The sequence below is a fragment of the Phalacrocorax carbo genome, chromosome Z (assembly GCF_963921805.1).
Source record: "Phalacrocorax carbo chromosome Z, bPhaCar2.1, whole genome shotgun sequence".
NCBI lineage: Eukaryota > Metazoa > Chordata > Aves > Suliformes > Phalacrocoracidae > Phalacrocorax > Phalacrocorax carbo.
Genome location: NC_087548.1, coordinates 42,180,073 through 42,195,840, shown reverse-complemented (window position 1 = coordinate 42,195,840; position 15,768 = coordinate 42,180,073). Strand labels below are relative to the sequence as shown.

Below are 15,768 nucleotides of genomic sequence, written 5' to 3'. Positions count from 1 at the left end.
CTTGCGAAAAACAATTATTGAAGAATACTGGAGGAAAAGCTAAAAAGCAAGACCCAAGTATAGTTTAACAGCTTAAAACTGAAAGAAAATAAAAAGAACCCCAAATTTATTATTTTTATCTCATGATTAATTTTAAGCCAATCTCATGGACTTTCTGGGGACTGGCATGATTTAACATTTGGCATTGGCAATACAGCACACCTTACAAATACATAACCATAAAGAGACCAATTCAAGTTTACTGTGGGGACTATAACTTCAACTTGCCTGACACCTGCACATTTAAACTTCTTGGTCATAACACCACAGTGCTCAATACCAGAGCATTACATACCTGTCCTGGGCTATGAAAGATGATTCCTTATGTCTAAATCCTATCCACGCAGGCAAGAGTTTACTATTTGTGACATATTTCAGTTATATTTAAAAAACGTTATTAAAAAAAGTTACAGACACCTGCTTTTGAATTTGTGCCAAAATGCTTCCTGCTACACTGAACTACAGTTTGTGCCACCACCAAGATAAACGATATCAAGGGAAAAATGTACAGAAGAAATGCTTCAAGTCACCATATACAGTGCCTTGATATAAAAATACCATCTTGAACCAAGATGAAACCTGTAAAAATATACCGATAAGCAGAGAGACAAATAGGTATTAAAATCACTTTGTATTTTTGTATTTTGCAATGAAGATTAATTTTTAATTCAAACTTTTTTTTCCCAAAGAATAGCATTTCTTGAGTATAGGTAGGTTCAGCTTTAAGTATATTGTCATCTCTTAGTTAATGGAAGTATCGGTTTATACATCCTGTGTTTCACATTATCATCTTTGTTCTGCTCCTACTGTGCCCTGTGGCTAAGTAGGTTTTCTGAAAGTTAGAAGCAACATATGTGCTTAATCTGCAGACAGCAAAAGTGACTTCTGTAACAATTATAATCGCACTGTTCACAAACTGGCTCACGTCTGTGATAAACCCAGCTCCCTATTACATCCACAAATAAAACATCATATGTTCTCATTTAAAAAAAAAAAAAGTAAGACCAAATTAATAACTCTGCATTCTCAACATTTGACAGCCTTGGTGTTATGAGTCATAAAATCTGTCTCCCAGCTTTAACGCACCGAGTCCATGGCATACACTGTGATTGACCTGTGTGAGTATCACCTTCATTTTTTGTAACATAACCCAAAATCGGAATCCCTGCCTCAAGGAGCTTACAATTGCAATTATTTCATATGCCTGAATCCTTATGTTTAAAGTTATTTCAGTTGCCAAGCCAAGCAGCCAAACATTTTCAGTCCAGATTTACAATTGCCTCTGCAGCCTTAATTCTACTTTCCTCATGTCTATTTTGCGCACTGAAAGGTCCTGTAGGAACACTGGTAATGAGATCAGTGAGTGCATAACTAAAAACTGCACCATGATGCATATACACAATGGGGCAGGATCAAGCTTACGCAAACACTGTAAAGCTTGGGCATCCCAGCATCCCAATACCTCACTTTGAAACCTATCTGCTAATTAATGTTTTTCCCCGTGCCAAATGACCTCGGCACTTCTTTTTTGCACCCAAAAGTAAGGCAAATCTCACCGCACAAAATGGTGCAGAAGTTATTACATGTAAAATGGTGACAAAGCTTCCCTCTCCTGATGGGTCGTAAGTTCTGACTGCTCAGCGGGAGCCTTATGCCGGAGCAATATTTCCAGCCACGCTGGCTGACCCAAAGAGCCGGCGGCAGTGCCAGGCGGGAGGTAGGCTTCCCGCTGCTGACAGAGGTCCACATCTCCTCTCCCTCTCCCCTACCACTGCCTAAAAGAAGCTGGGGGTTTTCGCCATAACAGCGTCTCTTACTGCATACAGCAAAGGGGATAGAATTTCTTGCACTTGGGGGGGGGGGGGGGGGGGGGGGGAGGGGAGCAGAATTGCAACAGTTTTTTTTAATAGGGGAAGGTGTTAGGCAACCCTAACCACAGGGTCACCACTGGCCCCCTCTATAACCACAAGCAGGACCATAAACTAACACAGTCAGTGAGGCAGCATCACAGCAATTAGCATCTTTCAAAGACAGAAAAATGCTTTTATGTTTAAGCACTGTAGAGTACAGCCTTTTGCCAGTAAAAAACGAGCATATGTCTTAATTTAAAAGTTTGCTCAGCATGTCTTGTGCTACTTCCTACGTTTTAAGCATCTGTCTGAATTGCCAAAAAAAGTGGGGGAAAACAACACTTTCCTTTGTTTCTGAATGGCAAAACCAGGGTGAAATAGAAGCTCTTGTCCTCGTGCATGTTATTCTGCAGTCGCTGGGGGAAAGGTTATTTCAACAGTAACTCGTGGAGAAGTGGCAACAGCAAACTTCCCAGTAATTAGCAGGACCCCTCCACAGAAAGGCTGTCTAGTATCTAGATCATGAGGAAAAGAAAGCACAGAATGTCGTTTCAGAACTGAGCAGTTATTACCAAGCAAAAGGTTTCCAGTTTAACTGCAGAATAATACATCTTCTAACTTTTCATAAGCTTCTAAGCTTTTCTGCTGGCTTCAGAGGCTAAATAACCTAAAACTGGGACAAACAAGCCTCAGTTGTCAAACTGATTTGACAACCTATTTTTTACATTTTGCGACTTTGATGGAAAAGCCACTTGTTTTTTCTCTTCCTCCTTAATAGTCCTGTGTGAGCTGCAGTCTTCAGAATTTCACTTCTAATCTCTCTCATTTTGAAGTTTTCCAGTTCAGTTCTGACTACCCACCGCCTGTATCTCTATTAAATCTTTCCTACTGTTTATAATAAAGAACAAATTCAGCCGGCATAATTTTAGCTGGCTCTCCAGCTATTCTTCAAACAGAAGACAATATACACTCAACTACTGACAGTGTTAAAAAAAAATGTGCACACATGCATGCGCACACGTTCACGCCAAGCCCAGACCATTACCACAAAAAAAAAAAAAAGAGGGAATTTTTCCATTACACAGGTAGTGCATATACAAACCAATTCTCCATGATATATGTGTTTTATGGCCATGAAGATGAAAAACGGTCAAAACTCTGCCCTAAATTAAACAAATTAATTCCCATCTTTACCCCTTTACCAAAATAATTTACTAAGGCTTAAGAAGCAAGCAGACTCAGGGCTGGGATGTCGTACAGCCCATATATTAACTCAGCTGGCAATAAATCTCCCCTTACTCTCCATACTACTTTCTTAAATAGCTCACTGTAAAGCCCCAACCTAATTAAAAACAGCTTTCTCGGCAACAGTGGCCTTGATTTCACTTATTTACACATTAACTGCAGCCTCCGTTTGGCCAATCCAGGCTATTCCCTGTACCACGCAGGGCCTTTTATCTGCCCTGGACAGCATTTTCTCCAGCAGATGAAGTAGATGCCGATTGATTTGCTGTCGAGCATGGTAAATTAATAGCAACAAATTGCTGAGGGCCCCATCTCGCTGCTCCACCATGCTTCGGCAGTTTTGCTTTATTTGCTCCATGATGGGCAGCAGTCAGGCCTCTTCAAGTCAATTTCTTCTTAACAACCTGCAATACTTTTCAATGGTGAAAATAGAGCCGTTCCTTGTAAGTCAGAAATCAATATCCTATTGCCCTTAGAAAATGCTAAACAAGCAGTATTGGCAATCCACTTGGTACTAGAGGGTATCAGATATAATGCAAATCCATACTGCTTCCCTCCTCGTAGTTATTACAGTTTGCTAAAAGGTTCCTAATGCCATTTATCATCATTTACCATCGACTACTGCAGCTATGATTATGATATCCTATCAGCTAGCAGAGCCCTTTCATTTCTATCCAATTAATATTTTAGCAGCACTCAAATGGTTGTTGCCCAAGTCTTGTAATAAAATTTACATGGATTGGACTGATCTTTTTTTCCTACTGTGATCTTAAAAAGTCATTTCATTTATTTTTTAATACCTAGTTTCTTAAAAGATCTGAATTTTCTTTCAAAAATGCTGAAATCCAACATTCCAGCATGTGAATTAGTTCAAAGACGGAGGTCTAACCAAAAAGAGCGACTCAGAATTTACATATTGCTACCTGTAAAAAACATAACCAAAGTAAAACGTGAATGCTGTATCCTATTTATGCTTTCCGTCAGTCCCATTCACAAATATCTGCTGTCTGTAGCCAAATACAGACACTTATTTTAAGCGATAATTACAATTCTGAATTAAAACCTTCAGCAAGCATGTTTGATTACAGCAATTTAAATAAACTGTTTACCATAACATTAAAACAGCCTAATTTCAGAAATTAAACCAAATGACCACCACCACCAAGTAGCAACAGTATATTGGAAACACAGAGCAGCACGTCAACTATTCATTAACAAACTATCCGCTGAGGCTTTTAGAAACAAACGGTATAAAAACAATCTAGTGAGAAATGGGCATCTTCAGACCACACTCAGTCATATTTATGCTAATTTTGAAATTTAAAAACTGTAGGGAAGTATATGTGCAAAGCATGACCCAAAAACCCTCAACTCAATGCCTTTTTTTTTTTTCCAATGTGTCTACGTTGAAGCTCTATTGATCCTAGAACAGAATATCAAAACTTAGCTTACTATTTTAGGCTATAACACCACATGTCACAACATACCCCACACTTGTCTTTAAAAAAAAAATACAAATGACTAATTCTACCAGTCTAATGCTATTTACTCAGTTACCAAAATTTAAATTAATTATGTTCTCAAACATAATTGTTAAAAATTGGCAACATTATGCAGGCTTAATTAAGATTAAATCCAATTTACTAAATGTACTTTAATTGGTACTAATTACATTAGCTTTCCTTTCAGAATGACAAATTCCCCATAGGTTTCACTTTAATAGTCTTCTATCAAAATCAACACAGGATGACTGATGATGAGCATCACACGAGGGGTGGGAAAAGAGATGCTCTTCCCCCCTCACCCCCCCAGACACACAGGCACACTCACTACCGCTGCTCTCTGCACGTTTATCCTTTTATCAATTTGCTAAGTCACAGAGTCATGACTCCATCACAGCCATCATTTTCTGTTCCAGTGAAAAATTTCTCTAAAAATAAATACTCTGTGGCTGGGAGCAGCCAAGAAGAACAGAAGCTTTAACAGAAAAATACACAAAGGTTTCAAATATCAGGGCCACCAATTACTAGGGTACTTCCAAGGACTCCAGGGAGTCCTGCTCTTGAACCCTTTGAGACGCAAATCTAATAAGTGAATAAGCCTAACCTGATCTTGAGAACTAGGCCCAATTACGCCGAAGGGCAACTTCACTGCATTATTGCCTGCTTTCCATTACAAGGGCATCCAGCGAGTACATCTGGAAAAGAACCTGAGAGGAACCAAGGCTGTCTGCCCAGAAAAACAAATAAAGACAGATATGCCTCTGTGCTAAAGTGAAAAAAAGAAAGAAAATATAATAAGTAGGTGGTTTGCAGGGCTGTCTGTATTTCATAATGTGATAAACTGCCCTCAGGATTTTTGATATGATTGAATTTGGGGGGGGGGGGGGGGGAGGGGCAGAAAAAAAGGTGAATCACTCAATGACAGCCAAATAAAATTCAAAGATGGGAGAGGAAGAGAGCGGAATTTAAGGTGGAAGACTAAAAAAGCTTCACATACATCTAATGAAGCTATCAACACTATCTATATAATATACCAAATTGGACCTCAATGCTGTGATCATAAAGCAAGATGGGAAATATTTTGCAGTTGCTGAAGCAAGAGAAAAGAATAAAAAAAAAAAACAACCCGCCAGCAATAGAAGGGGAGGCATGAGAGATATGTAATTGATAGCAAATTTAAGAATGATAGCGAACAAGTTTCTCAGCCACAGCTAATTTGAATCAACACCTGACAAAATATCTAAGTGTTTTGCATGAGAGTAAGATACTTAAACTACTAATTTGAACAGACTGAACAGTAATGAAAAAAGGTGTTCAATTAAAACCCAGTCCTTTGTAATCCCCACACTCAGTTGTAACTAAGTATTTAATTTCTCCAGAATATCATTGATGACTGCTTTGCCATAACCGTATACAATTTCTGAAGTATTTAGAAATTAAAAGAGCTTGGGCTGTGGGGTTTTCTTCCACTGCTTAATACGATTTAATTCCTCCTTGCACTTACAAGCTGATTTCGTCCCACAGAATTTTGGGCAGTCAGGGTAAGCCTAGCTAGAAACATAAACAGGTTTGACTGCAATGCCTGCTTTCAGTAAGAATTTGCTACATAGGTGGCCTGTAAGGGTGAATTGCTTCCATATCAACTACTCTATTAATTGGGGGGGAGGGGGTTGTTTCAGTTTTTGTTGGTTTTTCGTTTTGTTTTGTTTTTTTTTAAAGGGAACTGAAATGGTCTAGCTATTCGTTTGAGAACAGATCCAACACCTCTGAGAGTCAGTCGTCAGTCTTTCCACCAGCATCCATGACCTGAATCAAGTCCAGAAAGTGACCACATACATACAATCTCATCAGCTGCCGTCACAGCTTTCTCCTCTCAACCATTTGTTAAAGGCACTTGTAGAGTCTTCAAGGTACCTGCGAGGAGGACATCTGAATTCAACAGGTCTATATTATGTCTGTAAAATCATGTGTATGTACAAGGTCCCGTAAGTTTGGAGCTGCAGATATAAAATGCTTTAAGGCAAAAAAATCCCACCATCTTCGCATTTGTATGCCATCGAGTTCAAATGGCCCTAATCGGTACTGTGGCATTGGGATGCTAATGGAATGCAGAATAAAATAAATAATAAATAACATGAAAAAACATTTGACTTGTATGTCTGCTCTCAACAAGATAAAGCAATCCTATTTCCACAACCCAGAGAAGTTCCAAATCCTTAACTTTGAACAGAAATGCATACAAACCAATTTTCAGATGGTCTTTCTTCTCCCATCCAACCATTTCTTTATTTCTGCAGTTTACACTCCCCAGCAACACTGGCGAATTGCTCAACCATTTGCTAAAATGAGTTGTCAGTATTAAACTCCACCATATAAAAAAGTTCCCTCACTGGAAAAGAGGTCAGATGTTTAATTCATTCTCCTCTAGAGAAGGTTAAAAACACACATTACCAAATAAGAAACTCTGATTTACACTACCATGCTCCATCTGACTAATCTCCTGCTAATCTTGGCCTAAGTGCTAGACTTCAAGGCACAAAACCAAGCATGCTAACATCCTCACAGAAAGCTCATTTACTCTTTCATGTTTGAGATGCTAAGACACTGGTTTTGGACAAAGGTCCAAGTAAGCAGCCTGAGGGAAACAGGAACATGGCTGTGCATCAATTGCTTTTGTAGCTCCAGCTTAGATCAGTCCAGGTTAACCGAAGAGAACAGCCTTTTTCCATACGCAGATACAAAGCCCTTGACACCTAATATGCATTTGTGATGTACCTGTCATCCCAAAAAGTAAAACCCGAAGGCTTGAGGTCAGACAGATCTGAAGGTACAACCCATGTACCCACCCCAACTCACATACACCCTCCCCGTGCAGTATAGGACTGCGTGCATGTACAGAGATTGCATGGAGAAAGCCAATTGAATGAAGCACAACTGGTAGCCAAGACCGTAACCTACGCAGAGCCTATACATATACAGTACACAAGATGGAAGTTTCAGGGCCAGGTTAAGTACAAAATAATTTCCAGTGCACTCAAGCATGCAAGTCACACAGAACACACATCCATTTTAAGACTGATGGGAGAAATCACACAGAGGATTCTTACACAAAACAAACGATCTACCTACCTGCTTATGCATCTCTATATTCAGCCCATAGGACATCTCGTAATACTAAGAAAGAAGAAAATGACTCTATTAGACCTTGCAATTGTGAAAACTATTCCAAAATTCACTTTGCCTCAAACATCATCTGTACAGAGACATACAGACCTACATTTACTGGCCTTGAAGAGGTCCTGGAATTCGAAAGAGCATTTCACAGCGACCTTTTTGTTTGTTTGTTTGTTTTGTTTTCTCTACGTTGCTTCACGTCAAATTTACAAAGAACAGCCATAAAACAATGAGGAAGACAGAAAAACAGACAACAAAAAGATCACGAAAAGTAATCACCACCAGAGTTAAATATTAGAAGCAGAAAAAAAAAGCCACACAGAAAATGCTCAAGATTTTATTTCCTAGCACACATAAAAGATGTCAAAAAAACCGCCCGAAGTGCTTGAAGTCAGACACACATATAAATCAGCAATGCCTAACAGACCGGTTATTCAATATTTTAAATTAAAAACACAAAAAAGCGGCAATTAAATTGCATGGATGCAAAAAATGAAAGAGCATGGAAATTCAGAGCCAAAGCAGATGCACCAATCTAAGTATGTCCTCTTGTGCCCGAGTATTGCGGGGAGCCCCGTTCAGCCTGTAATAGTAGTACCAAACAATCTCCAAGACTTAGGTGCGCCAGGCATGAAAAAGACAACTGCGAGCCTTAACATTTGCGTGTTAAGAATTTTTCAAGGTTATTTACTCTTTTTTTGCAAATACAAGAGTGTTAGTTGTCACGTACGTATGGAGAACAGGTAATCCTTCATAAATGTAAAAGACAGCAGATAGCAAGAGCTCCTCTGGAGTTATCATGATCCATCACACAATTACGTATTTAGAGATGTCTTCCTATGCACGTTATTTAACCAGGCAGACCACAACCATTCAGGAGATCCCTTTCACAGCTGAGATCCCTGCCATTCTGAATTTAGTGAAACAATGAACCAGCTGCCCACGTGCATCAGTTCTTAGAGGAAGCAGGCTTCGGGTTTGTATACGTACGTGTATAATTTTGGCTGACTCCCATCACAGAAGAAAAAAAAAAAAAAAAAAGATCCCTGACCGTTTTACGGAGATAGGAGTTTTGGGAGAAGTCAGCAAAAGTGAAAAACATCATCCCCAGGTACACTATGAAAGTAGTACACAGCTTTAAAGGGCTGACAAGTAATCTGCCAGTATTAGGAAGAACTATCCCCAATTGCTTAAAAGGTTAAAAAGCAAGTTTCGTGCAGAAACTCACTCCTGCGAGCAAGTTATCAACCCCTGAAACTAAGGATTTATAATGGAAGCACCGATGCAACTCCAACAACAGCAGAGCTACTATAATCTCTCTGTTCGCCTCCAGCAAGCCGAATGTATTTCGTTCTCAGTATACCAAGCTAATAGACATTTTGAATTTGTTATGCAGCTTGCTTACCATGACATAATGTCGCTGCATCTCTGTCTTCTCACTGGCCAGTTTTTCACATTCTAGCTTTAAACTGTTCAAGACATAAAAAGGAAAAAGCATGGGTACTTCGTAACACAAAACTGACATTCTTCTGAGCACAGGTTACTCCCCTTTCCAAGCCTTTCTCCAACACACAAATAGAATTGTACATTCCAGCTCTTGCTTGGGAGTTCAGGGTGGGGTTTGTAGTTTTCCTCTTTCAAGAGATATTGTGCAACATCCTCATCTCCTAAGCAAACTGCATACAGTACACAGGACAGTAATTTTCTCTGACAAAAAAAAAAAAAAAAAAACAAAAAACCAAAACCAACACTGGTTCACAGAAGAAGCACGCAGGGGTTCATACCAATAACACTTAAGCTTGAGAAGACACTCAAAAATCCATCATTTGGGTTTCGGAGTTTTTATTTAAATGAGTTTTAGAAACACCTCTTGCTTTCACTCAACCCACAGAGGAACCAAACACGTATCACCACTTGAAGGAGCAGAAAAGTTGCTGGCTTTTTTTTTTTTTTTTTTCCCGTTACTGATGACAGAACTGCAAGGAAAATACTGCAGGTAATTTAAGGAATACCGCGGTAAGCATGAACACCCCCGCTGGTTTTTTTTTGTTTGTTTTCAGAAGCCTGCTAAGCAATCCTGCCAGAAGTCACTTGTCACTTTGAGGACACGGCACTCTTCCACCTAAGGATAATGAAATAGCTCGCCGCCTCACTTCCAGGTTATCAGCACTTGACTTGTCAATGAAAGGCGCGAGGGGGCCGAGCCAAGACAAGATGCGTGTCCGGAGCGGCATTTTGAAGAAAAGCAGAGGACAAGCCCAGCCAACCACCGATTTTTTCAATTGACCCCCACCCCACCCCACCCAAAAAAAGAAAAAAAAAAAAAAAGCCGCCAACTACGACTCGGAGCGCGGGGAAAACAAGAAAACCCGCCGGCACCGGTCGGCTAGGGGTCCGTGTGCCCCCGGAGCCCCCAGCCCCAGGGCCGGCGGCGGCGGGATGCGGAGGGGCGCACGGCGGGGCTGGGTCCGGTCCGGCTCCGGCTCCGGCTCCGGGGGGGATCCCGGCGCCCTCGCCCGGGCAGCGGCGGTGGGGAAGCGGCGAGAGGCGAGCCCGCCGAGGTGGGGGAGGGAGGGGAGGGGGTCGGGGAGAGTCGGCGGCGTTACCTGTGGTACTGAGCCTGCAAAAACTGAAACTCCTCCTTAATCCGATCGCAGGACTCGGAAATGGTGAATTTAAAGGGCTGCGCTGGCTGGTGAGGAGCCTGCAAGCAAGCAACAGCGGGTCTTTTAATCGCCCCCTCTCGCCCGCCCGCCCGCGGCTCCCCCCGCCCGGCCGCCGCCCCCCGCCGCGGCCCTCGCACCCGGGCTCCGCCGAGGCGCAGCCCCCCGGACCCCCGCACGCCGAGAAGCCCCGGGGCTGCTGCCCCGACGGGGCCGCCGGCGGTGCGGAGCCGCCGCGGGGGGAGGCGTCGCCCGCTCGGACCCCCCGCACCGGCCGTAGCCGCGAGGCGGCCGCCGGGACCGCCGCGCACCGGGCGGGGGGCAACTCGGAGGAGCCAACCCCGGCGGCCCGGGGCACGGCGGCAGCGGCGGCGCGGCGGACAACAATAAGAAAATGGCTACAACTCCGCGGTGCCCGCGCCGGAGCGCTGCCCGCGGGGCCGCCGCCGCCACTCACCGGGTGCCGGGTCTGCGGGTACATCTTGCTCAGGTCGCGGATCATCCACGCCGCTTCGGGGGGCGCCGACGGCCGGAGCGGCGGTGATCAGGGCTGCAGGCGCGGCGGCGGCGGCGGGCAGGGACGCCCCGGCCCCGCCGCCCCGGGTCTGGCGGGGCACCGCCGGCAGCGGCGAGGCGCGGCGGCGGCGGCGACGGCGGCGTCCGCGGGGCGCGGGAGCCGCTGCCACATCCCCCGGGGGCGGTCAGCGGGCGGCGCCGACCGGCTCTCCCGAGCGCCGCCGCTCCGCGGGCTCCGGCGGGCTGCGAGCCCCGTGCGGTGGCGGGCGAGGAGGAGGAGGAGGAGGAGAAGGAGGAGGAGGAGGAGGGCGGGGAAAGCCCCTCCGCCGGCGCCGGTGCGCGCTCCGCCAGAGATCCCCGCCGGCAGTTTTCTCCCTTTCTGCAAACTTTTACTGCTGCCGGCTGCTCTCCCGCCCCCGGCGCCGCAGGAGCGGAGCGGAGCGGAGCGGGGCGCCCCGGCGGGGAGGGCGGCGGGGCTGCCCCGCACGGCGCTGCCGCCGCCGCCGAGGTGCGGCGCGGTGCCCTTTTGTGTGGCGGGCTGATTCTCGCTCCTACCGGCCGGACCGCATCTCCCGCGCCGGCGCTGCTTGGCCGCTCTTTTTTCGTTCTTTTTGTTGTTTGGGTTTTTTTAATTAAAAAAAAAAAATTAAAAAGAGAGCGAAAAAGATGAAAAAGAAGATACGGTCCGGGCTGCTTTATTTACGGTTTTTTGTTTGGTTTGTTTTTTTTTTTTGGTCTCTTTTTTTTCCCCTCCTCGCCTTTCGAAACTCCGGGAAGTGGCGGCGGCAGCAGCGGCGGCGCGCGGAGCAGAGTGCGGTGCCCTGCCCGGGGGCTCGGATCGGCGCGGCGCGGCCCAACCCAGCCTAACCCGGCCCGGCCCGGCCCGGCCCAGCCCAGCCAGGTCCGGCCCGACCCGCCGCCCCTCCGCGTCGCTCGCACAGCACGCTCTGGCAGGGTGACTCCTTTGACCAAATTTAGCAGCGGCGGGTCATTAACATTCTGATACATATTCAGATCAGCCGGAAGGCCGCCGCCCGCGGGGCACCCTGGGAGCCGCAGTCCTCCCGTCGAAGCCCCTCGCTGCACGCCGCCGAGCGCGGGACTTCTCCTCCCGTCGGGCAGCGCGGCGCCGCCCGCGCTCACCTCGAGAGCCCCCGCCGCCGCTCCGCCCATGAAGGGCGTCGCAGGCGACCAATCAGCGTCGCCGTACGTTAATCGTCGTTCTGTATTAATGCCCATCATTTCGCGGCTGACAAATGGGCGTAGAGGCGCGAGGAGGGGGGGCGGCCCCCGGCTCAGCCCCCACGTGGGGGCCTGACGCCACGCGGGCCCGCAGCCAATCCGGCGGCTCCCCCAGCCCCGCTGCCGCTGTTCGCCCGCCGCCCGAGGCGGGGCCTCGCGATGGCTGGCGTTCCGCCGCGCCGCAGTTCGAACAGGGGAAACATTTGTTCAGCCGTCAATCAAAGTAACGTGGGACGGTGTCGACTGTCGCTGCCGCCGCCGCCTCCTGCGCGCGGGGCGGTGGCGCGGCGGGGGGGGGGGGAGGGGGGCAGCCCCGCCTTCCGCCCCGCCCCGTCCGCGCCGCCGGGGACGCGCGCTAATTGGGGGGGGAGGGGGATATACGCCGGTCTTAAAGAGACAGGCGCGGCATGCCACTCCTCCCCACCCTCCGCCGCGGGCCGCCGCTTGCGGGCTCGCGTTACCCGGCCCGTCGTGGGGCTGGCGGGAGGGAGCGGGGGAACTGCCCCTGCGTGGCCCGCCGCGGGGACGGGCGGTGCCCAGGAGCCCCCGCCTCGCCTCGGCGGGCTGCGCGGGGCCGGGAGCGGGACCGGGAGCGGGAGCGGGGCCGCCCTCGGCAGCGGCGGGGTTTGAACTGTTTGCACCAGAAGGGCGCCGGGCCGGGGCCGGGGCCGGGGCCGTTTGGCGCCTCCTGCGCCCCGCGGCCCCCCCGCCGCGGGCAGCCGCGTGGGCAGGCGGAGGGGTGCCGCGGTACGGTCGCCGAACGCGGCGTGATTCACGACTTCTTTTGTTTTTGGTTTTTTTTTTTTGTTTTGTTTTTCCCCGCTGGCTTTACTTAGGGGACTCGGTCTTTACTCTGGGAAGCGGTTGCCGTCAGAAGGTAACGTTATTCCCAGCTATTCGGAAGAGTAAGGCTTAAGGACGTGACCTTTAAATGACATAACGGAGCGTTGGCATTCGACGGGCCATTTCCTGCCGGCGTCAGGCGGGAGGAGGGCGCCTGGGTCCCCAGGGCCCGGTTTCCGATGCACCTGGAAGTTACCTTCATGGAGAGGACGGGGCAGGGACGGCCAGCCGCCTCTCGCAGGCAGCTTGGCCGCAGCCCCCGTGGTCAGCAGGCCCCGGGAAATGCCCTCCCAGGCCTGCAGGTCGCACGCCCGCCGCACCGCTGCCGAGCCGTAGCGTCAACGCCTGATTCCCCCCGAAAAGCAACTCCGCACTTAGTGGTGCTCTGTCCTAAAAAGACCCCGGAACAATTTTTCTGCCGAGCCCCACCGCAGGCAGTGCCGTGCGGTGACGCACACGTGAGGGATACACTCAGACTTCCTTTTTTTTTTTTTTTCCCCCTCTCTGTGCCTGTCATGCTTACATTTGCCCTCAAGCGGTTTGTATTCCTGACGAGCTGCAGTTTAAACCGGCATGCAAAATAGATGCGGTTTAGTCACGTCATTTCTGATGCCGGCATTCCAAATCTATAATCTCAAACCTTGCACTCGGCAGTTAGTACCCTAAAGACGGTAGCTAAATTACACAGATTTTTGATTGTAAATTCTCTTTACTGCACACAGATCTCTAGCTAAGACCTGCAGCTGCTGAGCACCGCGAGGCAGTGACAGGACATGCCACCCAGGTTTCGTCACTGATTTTGCCTTGCTTACATGACTTCCACGGACTGGTCCGGTAATCAGGAGCTCAGGACTCTGAAGCAGAGTAGCAGTGGTGCTGATGAAGATGATAATGGTGTCCAAATGCCACCACTGCTTAGGGCTCAGAGCTGCAGGAGGCACGAGATGGAAATTCCTCCTCTTTCTGAAGGAAAGCGAGTGCTATAGCCACAAGCATCTGGAGCAGTTTGTGGCAACTGATTCTGAATCCTTTGGAAGCATTTTCTTGCCTAAAATGGCAAGTGGTCCACTGGGAGGTGGACCAAAATGTGCCCCCACCTTCTGTTTTTATACCACCGAAAATGTCTACACGATAAGGTATTGCAATACTCAGCCTTCAGCCTGCTTGCATATTTTGTTTTTCCGCTGGAATTTTCATATTTACCAAGTTCATAATCGGTGTTCCAGTGGGATTTAGGCCTCTAAATATTATTTAAAGATTTGGAGATAAAACACCTGCCTAATTACAAAAACACAGCTTCTTATGTGTCTAAATCTTCCAGCACCAAAAATGCTTTTAAAAGATTGGTCACGAGCACTCTTCGTGAGGCAGCGCAGCCCTTCCAACTCCTCTGAAATAGAGGACGTTCACTCTGTGCCAGGATCAAGTCTTGACATTCAGAATTATGGCTGCCAAATCTGCAAATGCTTAAATGCCTGTCACCCAAGTGCTTGAAAGCTGTGCAAGAACAGAAGAGAACAGCTCACTCTGGAGAGCCGCAAGCATCTCTGGAAACGTGATGGGCGAGCTCAGTGGATTTTACCATCGAATCTGCAACCTGGAGAAGGACGAGACCAGTTATAAAATAAACGCTATTTCTGAAGAAATTGATTCCTGAGAATAACAGCAGGATTCTTTGTTCCTTGTCTCCCAGCATGAATTTGGCACGAGGTGCAGAGCTCCAAACAGAAAGGTATTCAACACCTTAGAAGACAAACGCTTACAGTTTTTTGGTCAAAGCAGTCCCTCTTCTTTTGGAGGGCAATTTACCAGCAACGTTCATCGAAGCTTCAGCACTGTTCACTCTCACTTGCCCCATTAGTCTTCAGTGAATTTGTGTCTCTAGAAGTAGGGCAGAGTTTGGTTTGGTAAGCTTTAGCGAGATGTATATATCCATATACTTTTGATGTAACTAATCACTGTATTTTTGCACAAGTTTGCAGCATTCTGGCAAAATCCATGAAACCCAGAAGTTTAAGACAAAGTGCACTATAACTTGCCACTTTTAAATGATGTGAATTAAGATCAGAATGTCAATGTCATTCTATTTTCCTATCTTTTGTCACTTCTGCCACAGTCTTGATGAGTCTTTAAATATAGGCTGTTTTGTATTTAAAGTTCCTTGTTTTTTCTTTCTTTTATGAAAAATCTTTTATGGTAGGTTATATAACCTGTACTATTATCTAGCAAGTGGAGAAGCTAGCTTTTAAATGTTTTACACGTCTTGCAAAAGATTTCTCATAAGTGAATCGACTGCAAGAAATATTTAGGCAGTTTTATATGCACAGTAAGTGTGCTGAGTTCTGACTGGTGTAGAAAAACCCTTATGAGATATCACAGAGGAGCCAGGGGTTGCAAAACATCACATCAATTCTTTTTTTTTCCTGTTATCAAGAAAAGCAACTGGTTATTTCAGTCCTATTAATTCAGAGCTAGTCTGCTTTTGTTTACATTCAAAATCTAAGGTCTGAAATGAACGGAACAATTTGTGCTTATCTGTGTATTTTTCAGGATAGGTGAAAAAGAAACCCTGTTTTCCGGCTAAGGTTTTCTAACCCACTTTCTGCCTCTGGTGATTTTGTTATAGTCGAGTCATAACCTTAATACAAAGATTATCAGTGCCAGAGGACCTTTAATAAAGGGTCCAATCCTGAG

The 15,768-nt window shown here is 46.7% G+C and overlaps 1 protein-coding gene and 1 long non-coding RNA gene across 4 annotated transcripts in view; one reads left to right on the top strand and one right to left on the bottom strand.

Annotated features, from left to right (window-relative positions):
• LOC104045385 (TLE family member 4, transcriptional corepressor) overlaps positions 1–11,940 on the bottom strand; it is a 99,844-nt gene extending 87,904 nt beyond the window's left edge. For all 3 annotated transcript variants that reach the window (XM_064438030.1, XM_064438031.1, XM_064438032.1), the window contains exons 1-4: positions 10,931–11,940; positions 10,417–10,514; positions 9,216–9,279; positions 7,766–7,810 (exon numbers count right to left, since the gene is read on the bottom strand). In XM_064438030.1, the coding sequence (XP_064294100.1) occupies positions 7,766–7,810; positions 9,216–9,279; positions 10,417–10,514; positions 10,931–10,975 (252 nt within the window). In that variant the 5' untranslated portion in view covers positions 10,976–11,940. The remainder of the gene's footprint in view (positions 1–7,765; positions 7,811–9,215; positions 9,280–10,416; positions 10,515–10,930) is intronic.
• Positions 11,941–12,567: 627 nt separating this feature from the next.
• LOC135310542 (uncharacterized) lies at positions 12,568–15,230 on the top strand. Its single transcript, XR_010370636.1, has 2 exons — positions 12,568–13,108; positions 13,797–15,230. It is a non-coding gene; the product is annotated as an uncharacterized LOC135310542 (long non-coding RNA).
• The last annotated feature ends 538 nt before the right edge of the window (positions 15,231–15,768 follow it).